At 46.2% G+C, this 22,668-nt stretch overlaps 1 protein-coding gene and 1 long non-coding RNA gene across 5 annotated transcripts in view; one reads left to right on the top strand and one right to left on the bottom strand.

Moving 5' to 3' along the window:
- The window catches only part of LOC117360715, a 49,679-nt gene extending 36,738 nt beyond the window's left edge, over positions 1-12,941 (top strand). For both annotated transcript variants that reach the window (XR_004539494.1, XR_004539495.1), the window contains exon 5: positions 12,136-12,941. This is a non-coding gene — a long non-coding RNA (uncharacterized LOC117360715). The remainder of the gene's footprint in view (positions 1-12,135) is intronic.
- Positions 1-22,391, bottom strand: part of MAP3K19 (mitogen-activated protein kinase kinase kinase 19) — a 62,122-nt gene extending 39,731 nt beyond the window's left edge. For 2 of the 3 annotated variants that reach the window (XM_033944956.1, XM_033944959.1), the window contains exons 1-2: positions 22,173-22,391; positions 12,083-12,286 (exon numbers count right to left, since the gene is read on the bottom strand). In XM_033944956.1, the coding sequence (XP_033800847.1) occupies positions 12,083-12,256 (174 nt within the window). In that variant the 5' untranslated portion in view covers positions 12,257-12,286; positions 22,173-22,391. The remainder of the gene's footprint in view (positions 1-12,082; positions 12,287-22,172) is intronic. The other variant, XM_033944958.1, reaches the window with a different exon arrangement.
- Positions 22,392-22,668: the final 277 nt, after the last annotated feature.

Raw genomic sequence — 22,668 nt, 5'->3', positions numbered from 1 at the left:
TACTAAGCAGCACAGAACAAATAAAATTTAGCATTAGACTGGATTCCTAAGCCTAGCTGAGGCAGCATTCATTATCTTTAAATGGAGGGATTCGCAATCATTGCACAAAGGCAATACTGTATTTAGACTGGGTTCTAGGATTAGCTTTAGGAGTGTCATTGTGATGGTTGTGCTAGATTAAGGGAAGAAACTCGGGGATGTCAGAATGGGGAGGACTAGATGGGCCCTGGCTTGACCAAATTTTTTACATCTAGAGCAGTGTTTCTCAACTTTTATCTGTTGTGACACACCTGATAGACAGTGTTCATGTGTGTGACTGACACGAACACTAAAATTCACAGCTGAATAACAAAAACAACCTCCTAAATATTTAAATGATGACAGAAGAAAATCACAGCATGGTGGCTGAAACGTCGGTTTCTACCTGACAAGACACAGCAAGATCTGGAAACCTGCAATAAGCACAATGCCAGTTGCGGAAACCCTGAGAGAACATAGTACTATAGTGTTCTTTCACTTCCTGCTGCTCTGCATCTAGCAGTGCTTACGCTGGTCTGGAGATGCCATGGCAGTGTGGCTGACGGAACAGCTGGGAGTGAAGGCGCAAGCTTTCGCCACTTAAATGAGTCAAATACATTGGCTAAGAGTAAGAAGGGGACAGATGGGAGAAAGGGATGGAACAGAAGGGCTGAATCTGTGAGTGGATGTGGGAGAAAGGGGCTGATGCTAGGGCTTGGCAATAGAGGGCTAGGGAAGCTGGTGCTGGGAAAAGAGGGCTGAAGCTGACACAGCAGTTGGGGATGGGACGAATTGTTGGGGTGTGAGAAGGGGGTAGGGGGCTAACAATGGCAGATGCTAATGCTGAGTCTTGGAGAAAAAGGCTGATTCTGGGGAGGGAGAAGGAACAGGAAGGAAGATACTATGGGGGTGAGAAGCAGGGGCATATGTAATGGAAATTGGAGATAGAGAGGCAAAGATGAATGCCGAGTTAAGGAGGTAGAAAGACACGATAAATGAATATTGGAGAAAGGGTCTTACGATGTTAGTGCATGCTGATGCAGTTAATTTGTATTATTAATAAATAGGTCTCGTGGCATAAAAATGAGTTTTGCAGTAAATAATGTACCTCAGTGAGCATTAGTGCAAGGTGCAATGATAGTTTGACACATAAACATCAGATTCTTTTTGGTGTAATAGGTGCTGACGGGACCTATTGTTTCACTTTGAGTTGTAACTCTTCTTTGCAGCACCCCAGAAACTGTTGCCCTACCTCAGGGGTAGGCAATTCCGGTCCTCGAGAGCCACAGGCAGGTCAGGTTTTCAGGATATCCACAATAAATATGCACGAGAGTGATTTGCATCTCAAGGAGGCAGTGCATGCAAATCCATCTCATACATATTCATTGTGGATATCCTGAAAACCTGACCTGTCTGTGGCTCTTGAGGTTCAGAATTGCCTACCCCTGCCCTAGTTGACTGCCTATGCACCTAATATTTAAGCCAGCTTCCTGCACTTGAATAGAAAAGGCAGGTTCTATACAAGTAGTTATGGCTCCAACCAAGCCATGTTTATATTTATTCATTTAATTCATTTTCTATCCCTTTTCCCACAAAGAACTCAGAATGGGTTAGGAAATTTCACAGTGAATATTCTTCCATTAACAACTCTGACACTTGTAGCAACATTTTCACACATTACATTCTCAGAACATGTTTCAAGGTGACCTGAAATCATGCAGCTTTCAGACTCTAGTGGAATTTAGAGCAACTACAGCAGGGCTGACTGATGTTCCTGCCTCCAAGAAATGTCCCGGATGGTCACAACTTCATTCTCCACAATTCTGGCTGGATTATGATCCACAGCAATGTTATAGTATAGTTTATATTGCTTACAAGAAGGGATGAAATGTGCTACCTTATGCTTTCTGTATATGACTTTTCTGACATCAGTATGTTGTACCTAATTATCACCCCCTTTACAAAACCGTAGTGCAGTTTTTAGCGCTGCCCAGTGGCGTACCAAGGGGGGGCAGTCACGCAGGGCCGGCAAGATCGCATTGGGGCCATCGGCAGCTTCTGGGCTGCAACAGTAATGAGCAGCATCAGCAGCCTCCTCCTGCGATGACACTTAAGATCGGCAATGGGCCTCCTCCTACCCCGGCATCAACAGAACTTCAGATCGGCAACGCAGTGCTCAGTCAAAAGCTTCCCTCTGACTGAACTGTCTGGGCGGAAACAGGAAGCTGAGTCAGAGAAAAGCTTTGGACCATGTTGCCGATCTGAAATTCTGTTGATGCCGGGGGTAGAAGGAGGCCCATTGCCGATCTTAAGTGTCAAGGCGGGGGGGGGGGGGGGCATTGCTGATCTTGTTGCCAAAATTGGAAAGGTGAGAGGAAGGGAGAAAGATGGGCCTATGGAGAGATTGAGAGAAGGGGCAGATGATGGAAGTGGGAAGAAGGGGCAGATGATGGAAGTGGGGAGAGAGAAGAGGGCAGATGATGGAAGTGGGGAGAAGGGAGAGCAAGTGCTGAATGGAAGTGGAGAAAGAACACATACTGGATGGAAGGAGGGATAAAGAAAAAGGACATATGCTGGATGGGGAAAGAAGATAGAATTAGTGAGATAGTGGAAGGGTGAAGGAAAGGGGTGGCAGTAGACAGTGAAAAGAGGGAAACTGAGGACTGCATAGTAAGAAAGAATTTAATTTAGACGGAGGCAGAAAATAAAGAAGGAAGACCAGAGAAGGAAAGGGAAGAGAGAGAGATGCCAGAGAATGGGGAAGGAGACAGATATCAGATCTGAGCAGAGTAAATGAGAAGAGAGAGATGGTAAAAACCACAGGGGGGAGGGAAAGAGAGATGAAAGGAGAAAGATGCCAGACCATGAGGGAACAGAGGGAAGATGGTGGATGCCAGACCAAAGGGGGGGGGGGGTCTAGAGGAGAGATGGTAAAGGGAGACAGACAGTTTCTGGAAGGGGCAGACAGTGGATGGAACGGGTAGATGCTGGAAGGAAAAGAGTGAAAAAAAGATACAAGCAGAAACCAGAGACAACAAAAGGTAGAAAAAAAATAATTTTATTTCTATTTTGTCATTAGAATATATCAGATTTTAAATATATATCCTGCTAGAGACATAACTGGGGACTGCAGTGCAAAGCCCAAGCAGTGCTTCTTTAGCTAGATGGAAGGGGTAGAGAATGAGGGCACATAATGGAAGGAGGGGATAAATAAAAGAAGGGCACATGATGGGGAAAAGGATTGAGTTAGGGAAATACTGGAGGGGGTGAGGGAAAGAGGTGGCGAGCTGTAGGTAGACAGTAAAAAAGGAAATTGATGAGAGGGTAGTAAGAATATAATCTAGATGGATGCAGAAAATAAATTGAAAAGGAAAATGAGGGAAGAAAGGGATTGTAGAAGAGAGGTGTAGGAGAGGAGAGAGATGCCAGACCAATGGGGGTGAAAGGAGAGATGTAAGGGGGAGGCATACAGTTTCTGGAAGGGGCATAGAAGGAGAGAAGATGCCATATAGGGGCAGAGAGACGGCAGACAGTGGATGGAAGGAAGAGAGTAACAAGAAGATGAGGAAAGCAGAAACCAGAGAAGACAAAGATAGAACAAAAATGTTCTATTTATTTATTGCTTTAGGAGACGTGTCACTGTTTCTGTGGTGTTGCATTGTATGCAGAGTCCAGCTTCTTCATGGTTCAATTTAACCTTTGTCTATGTATTTCTATTTTATCCCCCCTTTTACAAAACTATGGAGCGTTTTTTAGCGCCAGCCGCAGTGGTAGCAGCTCTGATGCTCAGAATTCTATGAGCGTCAGAGCTGTTACCACTGTGGCTAAAATCCACACTACAGTTTTGTAAAAGGGGGAGGGGTTAGTTTGTGATGACATATTCCATACTAGGCGAAGGTGTTTTCTGTGTTCTGTGTGTTTGAAAGACATGGTTTTCTGTTAGTATTGACGGTGTAGGATTGATCTGTATTAGTCTGGCTTGTTTAGTTTTACAATGGGTGTATTGATGTACTGCTCACTGCAATATGTAAGATGCTGCCTTCTAGGTACTCATGTGTGATGTGTGGTTTGTTACTAAAAATCATGCTTTTCGTACAGATGGGGAGGGGGTGTGTGTCAAAAAATGATGGGCCCCGAGTGTCACATATGCTAGGTACGCCACTGGCGCTACCCACAGCAGTAACAGCTCCGACGCTCAGAGAATTCTTATGAGCGTCAGAGCTGTTACCGCCATAGCTGGCACTAAAAAACGCACTACTGTTTTGTAAAAGGGGGTTATGAGATGTATATCTGTTTCCAGTTCAGTGTTACAAAATTTACATTTGTCAACTTTTCTATGCTGGCTGTGAACCATTTTGGCTATCTAGTTCACTATCCTGTGTTGGACTTACCAGCCTCTCATCTTTAAGTTATAAACTCACCTCTCCTAACTTTTCATGGTTCGGATTTTGATCTAGATTCAAATAAACTTTATTGGCAAGACAATTTGTCAAAGTAACACATCTACTTGTTGACACAGTTTTTAGGTTTGTATGTACCTGCTGTAACGTTTATGATGTAATTGTATATGTCATCTTTCAAGTAAACCACATGGATGCATTTAAGGATAATTTGTGGTATGTCAAGCAGCAATAAAAATAAATAAATAAAATAATGTGCGTACGTTTAAAAATAAATTACAAATAATGCACTGACAAAGAACAATTTCATATCAAATTTGATATACCGCCTTATTAAAATTCAAAGCGGTTTTACATAATATAAAAACAAAGTATAAAAAGAACGTACGTTTAAAAATAAATTACAAATAATGCACTGACAAAGAACAATTTCAACAAGAACAATTTGAACAAGAACAATTTCAGGGTTCCGGTCTTGGTCTGCGTTGTCCTTGGTCAAGTCAAATTTCTTGCCTAATGGTAGGATCCAACATATTTTACTGCAATAGCTGCTCCGTCTTCTCTTTTCTTCAGAAATAGGCCAAGGTTTCTAGCTCTTTTTTTTTTTGTCTTTGATTTTTCTCTGCTTTGAGAAACATGTTTCTCTGATACCTTTGTATGTTGCACAGTGTTTCTACTTCTCCAGTACTGCATTACATACGAAGTCTGTCTGTCTTGGGTTTCCAGTTCATTTTTTTCATCTGCCATTTTCTGCTTCTAATCCATAATCGCTTATTCTGTGCTTTGCTTGTGTAACCAAGGTCAGGTATTGCGCTAGGGCAGTGCCCTGCAAACATTTTTACTCGGTAGCACAGTAAACTCTGGGCCATGGCTGAAGGGCACTTGGAAATGTGCGGTCATCGATGTGATGTCATGCGCATCCAGTCGAGGCCCTGAGGTGCTAGAGCAGGAGAGGCACCTGCAAGGAGAAGAGGTGCGGGTGCCGGCTACCTGCCTACAGGATATGCCTCTCCTTTAGGCAGTCAGCTGGCACCGGCGACGTCTCTTGAAACATCTGGAATCTTGCTGTGGTACACAGCTATACTATACTAAACTATACTAGTGTATAGTTTCTGTGCAAGAAACCAGTTTGTTTTGGATGTCTTTCCTGATAGGAGATGTATCAGTTCTCTAGGCATATTGCAATGTTTGGATTGCCTGTTTTTCACAAGCAGGGCTAACTACTGATTTGGTAGGGTAGGCATTACATGGTGACTGGAGTACAAAAAAAAGGGATCCTGCCCATTTACCTCATACCATGAATGACTGTGTGTCTATATAAGATAAATTTTCAGTAAACAAAAATGTATTGAAAACAAGAAAATAATACATATTATCCCAGGACAAGCAGGCAGGTATTCTCACTAGTGGGTGATGTCATCAGACAGAGCCCCGGTACGGACGTCTCACAAGCACGTGTTGCTTGTAGAAACTTAAAGTTTCTAGATGCCCGCACCGCGCATGCGCCGGTGCCTTCCTACCCGGAGATCCGGGCGTGTCTCCTCAGTTCTTTCTTTTCCGCGGAGCTGAGAAGTTCAACTTCTTCATGCGCTAGCTGAATTCAGTTAAATTTGCCTTCCTTGTCCGCGTTTTCGTTTTCGTTTCTTTTAATTACTTTAACAGTTCTTTTTCTTTTTCAAAAAAAAAAAAAAAAAAGAGGAGAAGATTATTTCCTCCGGCGGGTCGAACGGGCCGGCCACGTGGCTCAGGCCCACGGGCTTCGACCTCGCGGCAGAGATTTTCCGGCCTATGTCCCGGCCAATCACCGGTTTTAAAAAGTGCAGCAAGTGCCAACGCGCGATTTCACTCACGGACCCTCACTGGCGCTGTTTGCAGTGTTTGGGCCCTGACCACATCCCGAAATCGTGCGGGCCTTGCTCTACCCTTACGGCACGCTCTTTCAAGCGGCGTTGCCTATTGTGGGAATCGATGTTCAAGATGGACGCAGCTAAGGATCCCTCAGCCTCCACTTCATCTGATACCTCCCCGGTGCGGGCGAAACCGGCATCGACTCCTCCTGCATCGAGTGCGGTGAAACCGGCATCGCTCGCCCCGACACCATCCACGAGCTCGACGTCGGTGCCTGCCCCGGTCTCCTCGGTTCAGGTACCTCTTCCTTCCACAGTGCCACCAATGGTCATCAAAGTGCCGAAAGCTACTAAGCAGAAGCACTCGACCTCGAAGGAGCGCGATGCCCGTGCAGGAGGACCCCCTTTCGGTGCGGATCCCTCCCTATCGGCTTCGCTACGGTCCGTGCTGGAAGCTCAATTCGTTGAGCTCATGCAGACCATCGGACCCGGGCTCATCGCTGCCATACAGGGTGACCTCCCGGTACCGGTCCAAAGGGGCGGCCCGCCCCCTCCCCCTCCCCCACACTGTTCGACCTCGACAACCGACGAGGACGAACGAGGGAGGGCGGCGATACCCACGCGGCAAGCCTCGCTTACCGACATGCCGCCATTAGAACCCATTACGCCTCCGCGCCAACATGGGACCAGACCTTCGATCGATACTCGAAGCCCTGGGCATAGTCAGGAAGAGTTCCTCCGTACTCCTTACCAGACTTGGGTAGCATCGCAGGAACCCGCATCGCAAACCCAGTGGCGATCCACTGCTTCCAGCCCTATCCACTTGGGGACCTCGGGAGACCATGCGATGCACAGACGATCCCGATCCCCGTCCCGCCACCGAGACGGGCACCGATCGAGACACTCATCCTGGCACTCCTCACGCTATTCGGAGGTGTCACCGCAGAAAAAACTGCAACGTAGGGGATACTCCTCATCAGAGGCGTCCCCTCCGAGGGGCCCAGAGTACGAGGAGACACCGGTGCCCGATTCTCCTTGTCACTCCCCGATGTCCACGGACCTGGAGGCCTCCTCCTCCGCCAGCCCGTCCCACAGACCGACGCTGGCGGAACAATTGTCCTTCTCATCATTCCTCCGACAAATGGCGGATGATCTGGATGTGACCCTTGACACGGGCTCCCGATACTCCAAAGAGTATCTGGACACCATGCATTTACCTAACCCCCCAACGGAGTCGCTTCGGCTCCCCCTGCATAAATTGCTGGATCAGACCTTCATGCAGTGTTTCGAAACACCGTACTCCATACCGGCGATTCCCAGCAAACTCGATGCTCGATACCGCATCGTGCACCACAAAGGGTTCGAGGGACCCCAACTCTCCCACCAATCCCTGCTGGTCGAGTCCTCCCTAAAACGCTCCCATCCCTCCCAGGTCTACGCCTCTGTACCGCCGGGCCGAGAGGGGAGAACGATGGACAAATTTGGTAGAAAATTCTACCAAAACTCCATGATGGCGTCACGGGTGCTAAACTACAACTTCTTTTTCTCTTCCTATTTGGAGTTCTTCTTGCCGGTGCTCCGCAAGTTCACTCCGTTCATAGACAACCAAGCTCGATTCGAGTTCGAGGAAGTGGTAGCCTCTCTCTCCCAATTACGCCTCCAGCTGATGCAATCCTCCTTCGATGCATTCGAACTCTCGGCACGCGCCGCCGCAAGCGCGGTAGCGATGCGTCGCCTGGCATGGCTCCGTACCATCGATATGGATCCCAACCTTCAGGACAGACTCGCCAACGTACCATGTGCTGGAGCTGACCTGTTCGATGAGTCTATCGAAACTGTTACCAAGAAGCTGTCGGATCATGAAAAATCCTTTCAATCCATCCTGCGGCCCAAACCCAAACCTCAACAGTCTCGACCTTCCAGGCCACCCCTGATTTACCAGCGGCGTTACATGCCCAGACAAACGCCTGCTGCGAGGCAGCCTGCGAAGAGACAACCTCCCCAGAAGTCTCAGCAAAAACCTCAGCCACCGGCCGTACCTAAGGCCCCCCAGCCCTTTTGACGCCCCCCCCGGGAGCATAACCTCGGCCTCTCCCATAGGGGGCCGCCTCCATCTTTTCTACCATCGATGGGAGGCCATAACTACGGACCTATGGGTCCTCACCATCATAAGAGAAGGATACTCTCTTCAATTCCACCGGGTCCCCCCGGACCATCCCCCAAGAGAGTATCCTTCAAGCTCGACGCAGACCGCCCTTCTTCTTCAGGAAGTCCAAACCTTACTCCAGCTTCGGGCTGTCGAGCCGGTCCCGTCAGACCAATTGAACCGAGGGTTTTACTCCCGGTACTTCCTCGTCCCGAAGAAAACGGGCGACCTGCGACCCATTTTAGACCTTCGGGCCCTCAACAAGTTCCTGGTCAAAGAGAAGTTTCGCATGCTGACTTTGGCTTCTCTATACCCCCTCCTCGAGCAGAACGACTGGTTATGCTCCCTGGATCTCAAGGAGGCCTACACTCACATCCCCATTCACCCGGCCTCCCGAAAGTTCCTCAGATTTCGGGTGGGAAATCTGCACCTACAGCATCGAGTGCTACCATTCGGCCTATCTTCGTCCCCCAGAGTCTTCACAAAGTGCCTGGTGGTAGTGGCCGCAGCACTCCGGGACAGGGGTCTACAGGTATTCCCATACCTCGACGACTGGCTCATCAAGGCCCCGTCAGCCCCAGAGGTCACTTCGGCGGCCGTGGCTACAACCTACTTCCTCCAGAATTTGGGCTTCGAGATCAACTTCTCCAAGTCTCATCTACAACCCACCCAGTCCCTCCCCTTCATCGGAGCGGTCCTGGACACCACCCGACTCCGAGCATTCCTACCTCGGCAACGCATGGAGTCTCTTCTTCATCTCTGCCAGTCGGTGTCGACTCGCCAAACCCTACCGGCGAGACAACTGATGGTGCTCCTGGGCCATATGGCCTCCACAGTACATGTGACACCCTTTGCCAGACTCCACCTCAGGATCCCCCAGTGGACCCTGGCATCACAGTGGAATCAGACATCCGATCCACTATCCAAACGCATCTTAGTCACACCTGCTCTTCGGCAGTCTCTACTTTGGTGGATGACCTCTTCGAATCTATCCAGAGGTTTGCTGATGCACTCTCCCCCCCATCAGAAAGTCCTCACGACCGATTCGTCGAATTACGCATGGGGGGCCCATCTGGAGGGTCTCCGCACCCAAGGATTCTGGACCAATGCGGAGAGACTACACCAAATCAATCTACTGGAACTCAGAGCCATCTTCAATGCGCTCCAAGCTTTCCAACACCTACTCCACGACATGGTAATCCTCATTCGCACAGACAATCAGGCCGCCATGTATTATATCAACAAGCAAGGAGGCACGGGCTCGGCCCTCCTTTGCCAGGAAGCTCTACGAATCTGGGACTGGGCGGTGCGCCACAACACCCTACTCAGAGCAGTATACATCCAGGGGGAGAACAACGTCTTAGCAGACAAACTAAGCCGTCTGCTACAACTGCACGAATGGACTCTCCATTCCAGCCCCCTTCACCAAATCTTCACGCAATGGGGGACGCCTCAGATAGACCTCTTTGCGGCTCCCCACAACGCCAAACTGCCTCAGTTTTGCTCCAGGATTTACACTCCTCATCGCCTCGAGGCAGATGCTTTTCTACTGAACTGGGGGAAACGATTTCTATATGCGTTCCCACCATTCCCGCTGATCCAGAAGACTCTGGTCAAGCTGAAACTCGAACGGGCCACCATGATTCTAATAGCTCCTCGGTGGCCCAGACAACCTTGGTTCTCCCTCCTACTCCAACTCAGCAGCAGGGAACCAGTACCACTTCCAGTGTTTCCTTCACTACTTACTCAACATCAAGGATCACTACTTCATCCCAACCTGCAGTCTCTCCACCTGACAGCTTGGTTCCTCTCAACGTAACCCCTCACCAATTCTCACAAGAAGTGAGGGAGGTCTTGGAAGCTTCCAGGAAGCCCGCCACTCGACAATGCTACTCCCAGAAATGGACCAGATTCTCCTCATGGTGTGTTTCTAAGTCAAAGGAACCTCAGCGAGCTTCCTTATCCTCCGTGCTGGACTATCTCCTACACCTATCTCAATCTGGGCTCAAGTCCACATCCATACGAGTCCACCTGAGCGCTATTGCGGCGTTCCACCAGCCTCTACAAGGGAAACCCCTCTCGGCCCATCCGGTGGTCGCCAGATTTATGAAAGGACTCTTCCATGTTAACCCTCCTCTCAAACCACCCCCAGTGGTTTGGGACCTCAATGTAGTCCTTTCCCACCTCATGAAGCCCCCGTTTGAACCACTCAACAGGGCCCCTCTGAAGTATCTCACCTGGAAAGTGCTTTTCCTTGTAGCCCTTACGTCCGCTCGCAGAGTCAGCGAACTCCAGGCATTGATGGCGGACCCACCATTCACAGTATTCCACCATGACAAGGTGGTCCTCCGCACTCACCCGAAATTCCTGCCTAAGGTGGTCTCCGAATTTCATCTCAACCAATCCATCGTACTTCCAGTATTCTTCCCTAAGCCTCATTCTCACCACGGAGAATCAGCCCTTCACACTCTAGACTGCAAACGTGCCTTGGCTTTCTACCTGGATCGCACCAAGCCACACAGATCCACTCCTCAACTTTTTGTCTCCTTCGATCCTAATAAGCTGGGAAGACCCATATCAAAGCGCACCATCTCTAATTGGATGGCGGCTTGTATCTCTTTCTGCTATGCCCAGGCTGGATTATCACTTCCTTGTAAGGTCACAGCCCATAAGGTCAGAGCAATGGCAGCCTCAGTAGCATTCCTCAGATCAACACCAATCGAGGAAATTTGCAAGGCTGCCACCTGGTCCTCGGTTCACACATTCACCTCACATTATTGTCTGGATACCCTCTCCAGACGGGATGGACAGTTTGGCCAAACAGTATTGAAAAATTTATTCTCTTAAGTCGCCAACTCCCCCTCCATCCCACTGAGGTTAGCTTGGAGGTCACCCACTAGTGAGAATACCTGCCTGCTTGTCCTGGGATAAAGCAATGTTACTTACCGTAACAGTTGTTATCCAGGGACAGCAGGCAGCTATTCTCACGTCCCACCCACCTCCACTGGGTTGGCTTCTCAGGCTAGCTACCTGAACTGAGGAGACACGCCCGGATCTCCGGGTAGGAAGGCACCGGCGCATGCGCGGTGCGGGCATCTAGAAACTTTAAGTTTCTACAAGCAACACGTGCTTGTGAGACGTCCGTACCGGGGCTCTGTCTGATGACATCACCCACTAGTGAGAATAGCTGCCTGCTGTCCCTGGATAACAACTGTTACGGTAAGTAACATTGCTTTATCATACTCTAATGCTGTTGTTGCCTTGTAAAATAAAAGATTCAAAAATGGGAAGGAAACATGACCGTTTAGCAAAAACTTGTATGATCTTTTTAGATTAGAAGCAAACATGGTAAATTGCAAGGTTAATTTCAGTCACAGAATTTGTCCAAAATGTCTTTCCTAAGCAGAGGCACAAGCCCAAAACCATGGCGTTCACTGCAATCCATGTTATTGACATTTACATAGTAATGAGATATTTTGCATGCTTTGCATCTTATTAGTAAGTGATCTGCAGTAATGTTAAGGGGGGGGGGGAATAATGCACATTATAGCTATAACACAATTTGATAACTACCCCACTACAAGTAAAATTACAGTTGCTGTATCTGCATCAGTTACATAGAAGGAGGAAGACCAAGGTCAATGAAGAATTTTACAGAATGCACTATTTACCTCACTGTGATTTCCTTCAGCAGCAATAATCAGAGCTGTATTTCCTGTTTCAGGGTGCTGGAAGTCTATATTTCCAAGAATTGAGAGAACTGAAGAAATACTACCACTTATTGCTTCCAGGTCACCTTCTTCCACAGCCTCCAGAAATTCATGGATGAGTGAATTGTCATTCATCTTTCACAGAACCACAATGATACCTTCAAGCTAAATAAAATTATGGAACGGCATAAAATATGCTTAGAATTAGCAAACAGTTTTGATATATTAAATGTTCAGCAAGGATTTCATTGGACTATGCGTCAAACTGTTGTCATATTAAATCCTTTCTTACACGCATACTGAAGAACCACCGGAACATAACGTAATTGATTTTCTACTTTTCAGCTTAATTTTGCAGTTTGTCCATATTTTTTCTGCAAGTGGATGCTAGACATTTGGTTCCAAACCCTATCCTTGATTCACCCATAGCCAGATGAGTTTTCAAGACTACCACTATGAATATGCCTGAGATAAGTTTGAATGCAACAGGCCTCCAATGTATATAAAATCAGACCAATTAGATATATCTATAAAAATGGCCATTTTCGAATGGAAAACTTTTGGATGTCCAAATACAGTATATATATATATATATTTATTTTTTTTTAATTGCCTACTTAGGCATCTTGGCCACCAGGATGTCTAGGCCACCAGAATGTCTAACTTTATACCCCATTTTCAATCAGAAAAGCATCAAGGTTGAAAACGTCCTAAGCCATTTGCACGTGGATGGAGACAGCATAGTAATGGACTGGCCTCAGACATCCCGACAGAGCAATGGGACACCTTAGAGCAGTGGTTCCCAACGATGTCCTGGAGGACCACCAGGCCAGTCGGGTTTGAATATGTATGAGAGAGATTTGCATATAATGGAGGTGACACGCATGCAAATCTGCTCCATGCATATTCATTAGGGCTATCCCTAAAACCCGACTGGCCTGGTGGTCCTCCAGGCCAGGGTTGGGAACCACTGCCTTAGAGGGCACTTCTGTGAACTTCACATAAAGGGTGTCCGCTGTATATCTCACCATAACTCCCTTTTAATTTAGGGTAAGCATCCCAAAACCTACTATACCCTCCTGTGTACCACCCCAATAGCACTTATGGCTGGTGGCACCTATATGGCAGTATAGCAGGTTTTGGGTAGGCTCACACGTTCTACCATAAATGTAGTTCATTAGCCCACACATCAGGCTACTTAAGACACCTTTCCCCCATACCAGATGCTGCTGTTTTAGAGACAGGTCTGTACCTTTTTGTTCTCATTTTTGTGTGGTGGAAGGGGGTCAGTGAGCACTGGGGGAGTGTGGGGCTGCTTTACTCTGATGCATGCAGTGGTCATCAGGTTAGTTTGGGTACTTTTGTAGGTTTCAGGTTTATTTCAAAATTTGATATACCGCCATTAAAATTCAAAGCGGTTTTACATAATATAAAAACAAAGTATAAAAAGAACGTACGTTTAAAAATAAATTACAAATAATGCACTGACAAACATTAACTTACCGATACAGGATGGAGAAGGGCAGAAATACAATTTGTATAAAGAGAAAGGGGGGGGAAAGGACCAAAACAAAATAGAGGAGGACCCAGGCCCATAAGCCATTTTAATCACAGCAATAATGGGGGAAAATGTGCATCCCCCAAAACCCCCCTAACCCTTTTGTACTGCCATATAAGTAGCTCTTGCAGCCATAAGGGCTATTGGGGTGGTAGACAGGTGGGTCTAGTAGATTCTGGGGGTGTTTTGGGGGGGCTCACTATGACCTATAAGGGAGCTGTTGTGAGATGTGTATGTGGGATTCTTTTTGTGAAGTTTACAGCAGTGCCCTGTAAGGTACCCCACTAGTCTGGTGCCATGTCTGGATGTCCAGTCCCTTACTTTTCTGGTCCCTCCCATGCCCAGAAGGTCTTTTTCTAAGCGTTTTAGAGTTGGATGAATTTTTGGTCAAAAATGGGGTATAAAGATGGACTTAGCGGTCTGGATGATCAGACAGCTGGACATGCAGTTAGATGTTGTGCTGGAGGAGGAAGTGACGTCATCGTGGCTCATGGCAGCCTAGAGGAATAGCTCCGTGGACCCCGGTGCTGTTTTTTTGCTACCTCCGCGCGATTGGCGGTTCCTGCGCTTTCTGCTTCCCCTGCCTTGTTGGTGTGGCTCTCCTGCGCGGTTTTGATGGCGACACGGAAGAAACAAACAGACATTAAGACTTTCTCGTCGCCGATCCCAAACGGGCCGGCTAAAGCTAGCTCTAAAATGGCGCCTGAACCGATCGCGGCTGCTGAGGGCTCGCCCCCTGAGGTCGCGTTGCCGACCTTTCAACAGGAGATGCGTGGCTGGTTCCAAGAACTGAAGACTGAACTCTCGGCGGTTCGGGCTGACATCCACAGTGTTGTAGCTGACTTAAAGCGTGAGGTGGGTGAGATTGGGAGCCGCGTGGGTGAAACGGAAGTAGCTGTGGAGGCTCATAGCACTGAGTTGACCCGGCTTCGAAGCAGGATTGCGACGCTGGAGGAGAAAGCAGATGTGAGTACCCTGAAAATGGAAGATTTGGAGAATCGATCCAGGCGTTGCAACCTTCGCTTTAAGGGGGTGCCTGATACTGTTTCTGATTCTCGTTGCATGGAGGTGATTGATCATATCTGCATCCAGGCTTTGGAGGCTGTTGGCTCGCCTGTGGAAGTGGGGAAGCCCTTGCTTGATAGGGCTCATCGTATCCCTGGCCCTCGTGATGTCAATCGTCCCCGTGATGTAGTGGCTTGCTTTCATCGCTATATGGACAAGGAACACGTGCTGAGAGCAGTAAGGCGTTCTGGAGGTACTGTAAAATGGGAAGATGTGGACATTGATGTTTATCCTGATGTGGCCCCTGCAACTTTGGCCCGTCGTCGCACATATCGGGACTGTACCCGAATATTGCAGGAGCGCAATGTTCGGTATCGCTGGATATATCCAATTGGGCTGGCTTTTACTCATGCAGGCAAGAACTATTCCGCGATAACTGTGGCTGATGTTCAATCTCGCTTGGTGGAGGCGGGGATGATGACAGCCTCGGAGATGGCTCCGCTTCCGCAGCGGTCTCCTGCTCCTAAATCTGTGCGGGGGCTCGGCTGGCAGAGAGTAGCCCGGTCGGCTACTGCTCGTCGTCCTTTGGAGCCGGCTTCAACTTCATCTCTTTGAACTTTTGCATCTGTGGGTTTTGTTCATGAGTTCTTGTGTGATGTATATTTCTTTTTGCTGTGTGTTTACTGCTGCGGGGGTTGTTTTGTAGATTTCTATTGGGGGTCCTAATGGGAGCTGTTTCTCTACACTTCCTGTACCGTGGTATCCAGGTACTTTGGTGGCTGGACCATGAGGGGTGTTACGGGGAGTTTGGGAGGGGGTGTTGGGGTGGTGGGGTGTATTTTGACCGAGTGTTTTTGAATGCGATGATGAGGGAATATAGCTGTGTATTGTTCCTTTTGGAGGTGCGATTGAGTGGGATGAATGCATTGGGTGCTGTGGAATGTGACAAGGGATATGCAATATTGTGTGTTCTTTCTTTTCATTATATGCATGGATAAGCTTACTTTGTTGTCCTATAATGTTCATGGTTTGAATACTCCACAAAAACGACGCTTATTGTTCAAGGAAATGAATCGCCTGAATGTTGCTGTTGGATATATTCAGGAGACCCATTTTCAGTCCCATTATGAGAAATTGCTTGTTCATAATAATTATCCACATGTTTTTCTTTCCTCTAATAAGATCCGGAAAAAAACTCAGGGGGTAGGCATTTTAATTCATAAACGTGTCCAGGTGGTCTTGAGAGAGGTTGTGCGGGATGCTGAGGGCCGCTACATTCTGGTCAAAGCTGAATTGGACGGCGTCTTATATAGCTTATTGAATATCTATGCACCTAATGTTGGTCAGGGGGCCTTTTTTACGTTGTTAGAAAAAGTGTTGTTGGATCATGTTGAAGGTACTCTCCTCGTAGGAGGGGACTTTAACCTTACTTGCTATCCTCAGGAGGATAACTCTAATTCCTCCATCCGTTATGCTAGAGGTGACAGGCGGGCTCTTTTGCGCTTTTTACGTCGGCATGATTTGGTAGACGTATGGCGCTATTTCCATCCTAGTGTTCGGGATTATACCTTCTATTCGTCTAAGCATGATTCATATACCAGGATTGATATGTGGATGTTGCCTCGTGTTGTTCTCCCGCGCGTCTTAGACTCCCGTATCGAACCCCGTGTGTGGTCTGATCATTCTCCCCTGACATTGGACTTACGAGTTGGATTGGATAGGGGTGGCCGTCGAATGTGGCGTTTGAATGATTTTTTGTTGAAGGATCCCATTACTTTCTCCCTGTTGGAAGCTGATGTCAAGGAGTTTTTTGTCTTTAATGATAACGCTGACGTTAATGTAGCTGTGCTATGGGAGAGTTTTAAAGCCACGCTTCGTGGTTGTTGTATCTCGAGAGGGTCTTATCGCAATCACTGTCGGGTTGCCCGTAGGTTGGAGCTACTAACCCGTCTTCGGCGATTGGAAAATGCTCATAAAAGAGCACCTTCGGTGGCTGGCAGGGTGGCACTGGCGGCGTGCCGCCGAGATTTGCAGGAGCTTGATTTAGAGAGCATGGCCTGGGCCCTACAACGGCGGAAACAACGGTTTTTTGAGTGGGGGGGTAGGGCAGGTCGTTTGTTAGCTACGCAGCTTAGGCAAAAGCAGGCATGCCATTCCATTACGCGGATTCGTACCGCATCGGGGCAGCTTTGCTCGGATGATGCGGCTATTCACCAGGAATTCTTGTCTTTCTATCAGTTATTGTACTCACCGGAATCTGAAGCTATGGAGGAGGAGATCGATGCTTTTCTATCTGGTGTGACCTTGCCTCGTTTGGTGGGGGTTGATGCGGACTGGCTCTCTACCCCTATTCAATCTACGGAGGTGGTGGCGGCTATACGCCATTTAGCGGCATCTAAGGCTCCTGGCGTGGATGGTTTCTCGCCTTTGTTTTATAAGAAAATGGAATCTTATATAGTTGAGCCTCTTACGCGGTTGTTTAATTCTTTTTTAGGGGAGGAGTGTTTACCGTACTCGTTCCGACAGGCGGCGGTCTCTCTCCTTCTCAAACCCGGTAGAGATCCCCTTCTTTGCGGGTCTTATCGTCCTATTTCATTGTTGGGAGTGGACTATAAGCTGTTTACCCGTATTCTAGCAGTCCGTCTGCAACGTTTTTTGCCTTCCCTAGTGCATGGGGATCAATGTGGTTTTATTTCGGGGAGGCAACCTGGTGATAACATTAGAAAAGTGTTAGATATTATTGGGGTGGCCCATCAAAATTCAGTACCCGCTGTATTATTATCCATTGATGCTGAAAAAGCCTTTGATAGGGTTTATTGGCCATTTATGTTGGCGGTTCTGAAACGGATGGGCATCTCGGGGGCTTTTTTACACTGGGTGACTTTGTTGTATACTGACCCGGAGGCTTGCTTACGGATTAATGGGAGATATACCACTTCCTTTTCGATTCGTAGAGGTACCAGACAGGGGTGCCCCTTGTCGCCACTGATTTTTGCGTTGGTTTTAGAACCGTTAGCAGCCGTCATTAGAGCACATGGGGATATTCATGGGATTGTGGTGGGCGGTGAGGAGCATAAGATCTCTCTATATGCTGATGATATTTTGTTTACTTTGACTCGCCCGCTTCGGTCTTTGCACATGGTGCTCTGTGTTCTGAACCAATATGGTACGGTGGCTGGTTTTAAGGTTAACATCGATAAATCTGAATTACTTAATGTTTCCCTTCCAGAACCGTTGGTGGCGAATGTTCGTGCTGCTTTTTCGTTCCGTTGGGCGGCGAAATCTATTAGATACCTTGGAGTTCGTATATCTCGACAGCTTTCTGATCTTTTTGCCCTGAATTACCCTCCGTTGTTGCGGACTGTTTTCGCAGATCTGGATCGTTGGGAGGGTTTGCGTCTGTCTTGGATGGGTAGGATTAGTGCTTTGCGTATGAATGTGTTGCCTCGTTTTTTATATTTGTTTTCTTGCCTGCCTCTCTCAATACCTAAACAGTTTTTGCTTAAACTCCAAAGGCGGGCCTTTGCTTATATTTGGGCACATAAACCACCTAGGGTGCGGAGGGAACGTATGTATTGGGACAGGTTACATGGTGGGATGGGAGTTCCTGATTTTTTTACATATTATTGTGCGGCCCAATTACAAGTTTTATTTCATTGGGCTTATCCATCCCAGCGCTGGGTGTCTTTGGAACAGGCCCTGCAGCCAACTTATCCGTTATCGGCACTTCCATGGCTACCTTTTGAGATCCTTCGGGACTTACAGAATGGAGCTTCTTATGGGATGGAATGTACCCTGCAGACTTGGTGTCGGGTCCGACGGACTTGGGTTCCACGTCAGCGTTATTTTTATGCCACTCCCATTAGATTTGCCCCTGGTTTTTTGCCTGCCAGGGATACTGGGATTTTTCGACGCTGGGAACTGGAGGGTCTCCGGGTGCTGGGACAATTAATATCGGGTGGAGATTTAATTCCCTTTACTGCTCTGCAAGCATTATATGACCTTCCGTCAACGGATTTTTTTGCCTATGCTCAGCTTCGGGACTTTTTGAAAAAAAGGGTGATCCCTGAATGGGAGGGGGCGGACTCTGCCTTCCTCCAAGTATTTAGAATGGGATCGGGAGGGGGCCTTATTTCCCGTTTGTATAGAGCTCTCTTATACACCAGGCCTCAGACCCGCACGTATGAACATAGGTGGGAAACCTTATTGGGTAAGACCTTTGATTTCCAACAATGGGACCGCCTTTATGGTACTTTACTCAGGGTTTCTTTAGCGTCCCCCTTGGTTGAGCAGGGTTATAAAATGCTATTTCAGTGGTACCTTACACCGGAAAAGGTGCACCGTATCTATCATTGTGGAGATGGGCACTGCTGGCGTAACTGTGGTGGTTTGGGCACTTTTGGGCATATTTGGTGAGATTGTGTTAAGCTTGTACCTTTTTGGAAGATGGTTCAACAACTACTGATTGATGTGTTACATGTACCAATATTATTACACATGGAAGTGTTTTTACTTAATTTTCCGTTGGGAAGTCTGGATATTGATCAGAACCAATTTGTGGCTTTGGCTGCTACGGCAGCTAGACTTTGTGTGGCTTCTCATTGGAAATGTACTTATCTACCTACTCGTTCTGATCTGTTGCATAAGATTGATCAAATTTATTTGATGTCTCAGTTGACTGCCTTGAACAATGATTCCTGTGGTGCATTTCGTCGCATCTGGTCTAGGTATGGCTCCTGGAGGGGTCTATTTTGATTACTTTTATCCTTCTCTTCTTTTGTTTTTTCAATTCTGCTTCAATACTCGGTTGGGGGGCGGGAGGGGATGTGTTCTTTATGGGGGATTGTGAAATTGCTGTCGGCATTCTGCCTGTGTATTGTTTTTTATATTTTCTTGAATTTAATAAAGTTCAAAAGTTAAAAAAAAAAAAAAAAAAAAAAAATATGCTGGACGTATTTTTTGAAAATGGACCGTTTCCCGTGTCCGACTTTGGGCAACTTGCGACTTAGGCCCAAACGGACTTAGATGTTTCTTTTGATTATGCCCCTCCACGTCTTCAAGAAAAAATGTGGACTGTTGCATTGGGGTAATAAAAGTCTAAGGAAGCAGAATGTGATAGGAAATGGAAAAGGCAGAGTTGTGCACAGGATCCCTATACAGTCAAACCTTGGATAGCGAGTAACATGGTTTGCGAGTGTTTTGCAAGACAAGCAAAACATTTTATTAAACTTTAACGTGATAAACGAGCATTGTCTTGCAGTGCAAGCACATATACGCACGTCACATCTTATGCTGAACGTAATAAATACGTCACACCCAATTCACCTGCAGTTCAAGCATGCACTATATACGCGCATTTTACACCGAGTGTGGCTGAACATACTAGAAGCATTATGCCCCATTTACCCATGGCTCAAGCGCTTACAGCATACAGTATTTTTGTATTAAAGTTTTGGGGTTGTGGAACGAATCGTCTGAGTTTCCATTATTTCCTAAGGGGAAATTCGCTTTGACATACGAGTGCTTTGGATTACAAGCCTGCTTCTGGAACAATTTATGCTTGCAAACCAAGGTTTTACTGTATCAACATTCAGGAGACAGATGGCATCCACTCAAGATTACATCAACATCGTAATATAAAATTGTAAGTATTCCAATTAAAATTAAAATAATCTGGTAGCATTATTTAGTACATACAATGCAAAGCTACAGGACTATAGGTTTATTGAAACACTGTAATGAACCAAACTATATAAAATCATAATTGTCCAAAAATTAAAAAATGCAAAGCTACCAGAAGACTAACTTTAAAACAAACAAATCTCTTTTAATGTCAGGGTGACTTCATCATGACTGTCTTTCCTATTATAGACAAACGGGGGCTCCTGGGAATCTGAAACAAAATCTCTGAATGGAACATCAGCCTTAGGGATGCTGAGCTGCTTCTTTGGAAACAAGACTTTATTGACTTTGAGCATCAGTAATCTTTTATCATTAGCAATTTTCTAATAATTTACAGACTTGAAATTATGATATAGTAATATTGTAGCATACAAAATATTATGGGCTCCTTTTACTAAGGTGTGCTAGCGTTTTTAGTGCGCGCTAGCCCCCGCACTATGCGTAAAAACTAATGCCAGCTCAATGGAGGCATTAGCGTCTAGTGTATGGGGCAATGCAGCGCATGCTAAAACCACTAGCGCAGCTTAGTAAAAGGAGCCCTATGTCTATTGTCATGCTGTTAACAAAATTGTAAATTTTATAATGAATTGTACTTGCTGTACAGCACCTTGGGTGAATCTCTTCATAAAGGTGGTTAATAAAGCCAAATAAACAAATGTGATATTTCAGCAGTGTTCACTAGGGGGTCTTTTTACTAAGGCATGCTGATTTACCGCTCACTACAGATTAGCACATGCTAAATGCTAAGGCGCCCATTATATTCTATGGGTGCCTTAGCATTTAGCATGGGCTAATCTTTAGCATGCGCTAAATCAGTTAGCGCGCCCTAGTAAAAGGACCCTAGATTTATTACTCTCAGTGCTATATTCTTCATGAAGTAAAAGCAGATGCTAGAATACTAGCCCAGGATAAAAAATGTCTATCAACTTAACTTGTATCCAAAAAAGACCTCAAAACACATTATAATTATCATCAAAACATCCTTGATGCAATCAAATAAGAGCTAACTAAACCTGGGGAAAATGAAATGGTGATTTGCTCAAGATCATAAATTGAATTTATGGTAGTCAGGATATGGAGCCAGGAGATCTGGTCATCTTTAGCCACTGTAATCCGGTCCACACTGGAGAATCTACTTAGGCCCTCTTTTACTAAGGTGCGCTAACCGATTAGCGCGCGCTAAACACTAATGTGTGCATGTTAGTCTATGGACACATTAGCGTTTAGCGCGTGCTAATTTGATTAGCACGCACTAATCAGTTAGCGCACCATAGTAAAAGAGGGGGTTAGTCTCTGCTGCACAAATAGTTTAGACTCTGAAGTAGACTGAACATTTTCTAAAATATTATTTGAATAATAACATTAAAAACTGAATTTACTATAGAGTTCTATATTACTATGCACTAATATGCAATAATGCATATTATTTACTGCAGGTCCCATTTATAAATTGGGACATATTTACTAACAATGGGGACCTTTTACTACAGCGCGCTAAAGATTAGATTATAATGGACACCTTAGCATTTAGCGCACACTAATCAATTAGCATGCGCTAAATCGGTTAGTGCGCCTTAGTAGAAGGACCTCTGATGCGCATAAATAATGTTAGCCTGCACTAATATAGAAGCACACTTTAGTGAATGTAGTGCTAAATAAATGAAAGGTCTTTTTAAATGTTGCCTCCTATTTCTACTGGCTTTTGTCTGTGTACCGTATTAGCATGCCTTTGCTTCTCTTTAAAATCATACAGGTTTTTCTATATTTATTAGATTTGATAAGTAAATAAATCAGAGTTTATCTCACCTATTGCTTGCTGGGCTCAGGAAGACTTCCCTTGGTAAACGACAGGAATGCTGGTTCCAGATCCACATTACTATAGCTTACATTCAAAGTTGTATTACTAGAAGTGAGTAATAAAATAATATTGCCACCATTATCCAATATTCATGAGTGTTATAAGTTGAATATACTCCAGACTTCTGAAAACTTGCAGCATGAATCCTTCATAGCAAGCAGCCTACTTCTCAGTATAAATCTGACTAGCAGCACAAGAGGCCTTTTTAGTTTACTATTTGTTGCTAAGGCAACCAAGAGTCAGCTGAGTATTTCTTGGAGGCCCATGCGAACAAAGCACAGGGCTATTGAAATGTGTTCAGTTTATTTCTTAGGGCTAGATTCTCAAAACTTTGAGGTAAAAACCGATGGGCCGCTATCGCAGCCATTATTGTAGCGATTTCAAAAGGGCAAGTCATTCTCAAAAAAATACGCATGCAAATGAGGTTAGTGGAGAGTAGCGAAG

The sequence above is a fragment of the Geotrypetes seraphini genome, chromosome 5, assembly GCF_902459505.1.
Source record: "Geotrypetes seraphini chromosome 5, aGeoSer1.1, whole genome shotgun sequence".
Classification (NCBI taxonomy): Eukaryota; Metazoa; Chordata; class Amphibia; order Gymnophiona; family Dermophiidae; genus Geotrypetes; species Geotrypetes seraphini.
This window is presented reverse-complemented; position numbering and strand designations above follow the sequence as displayed.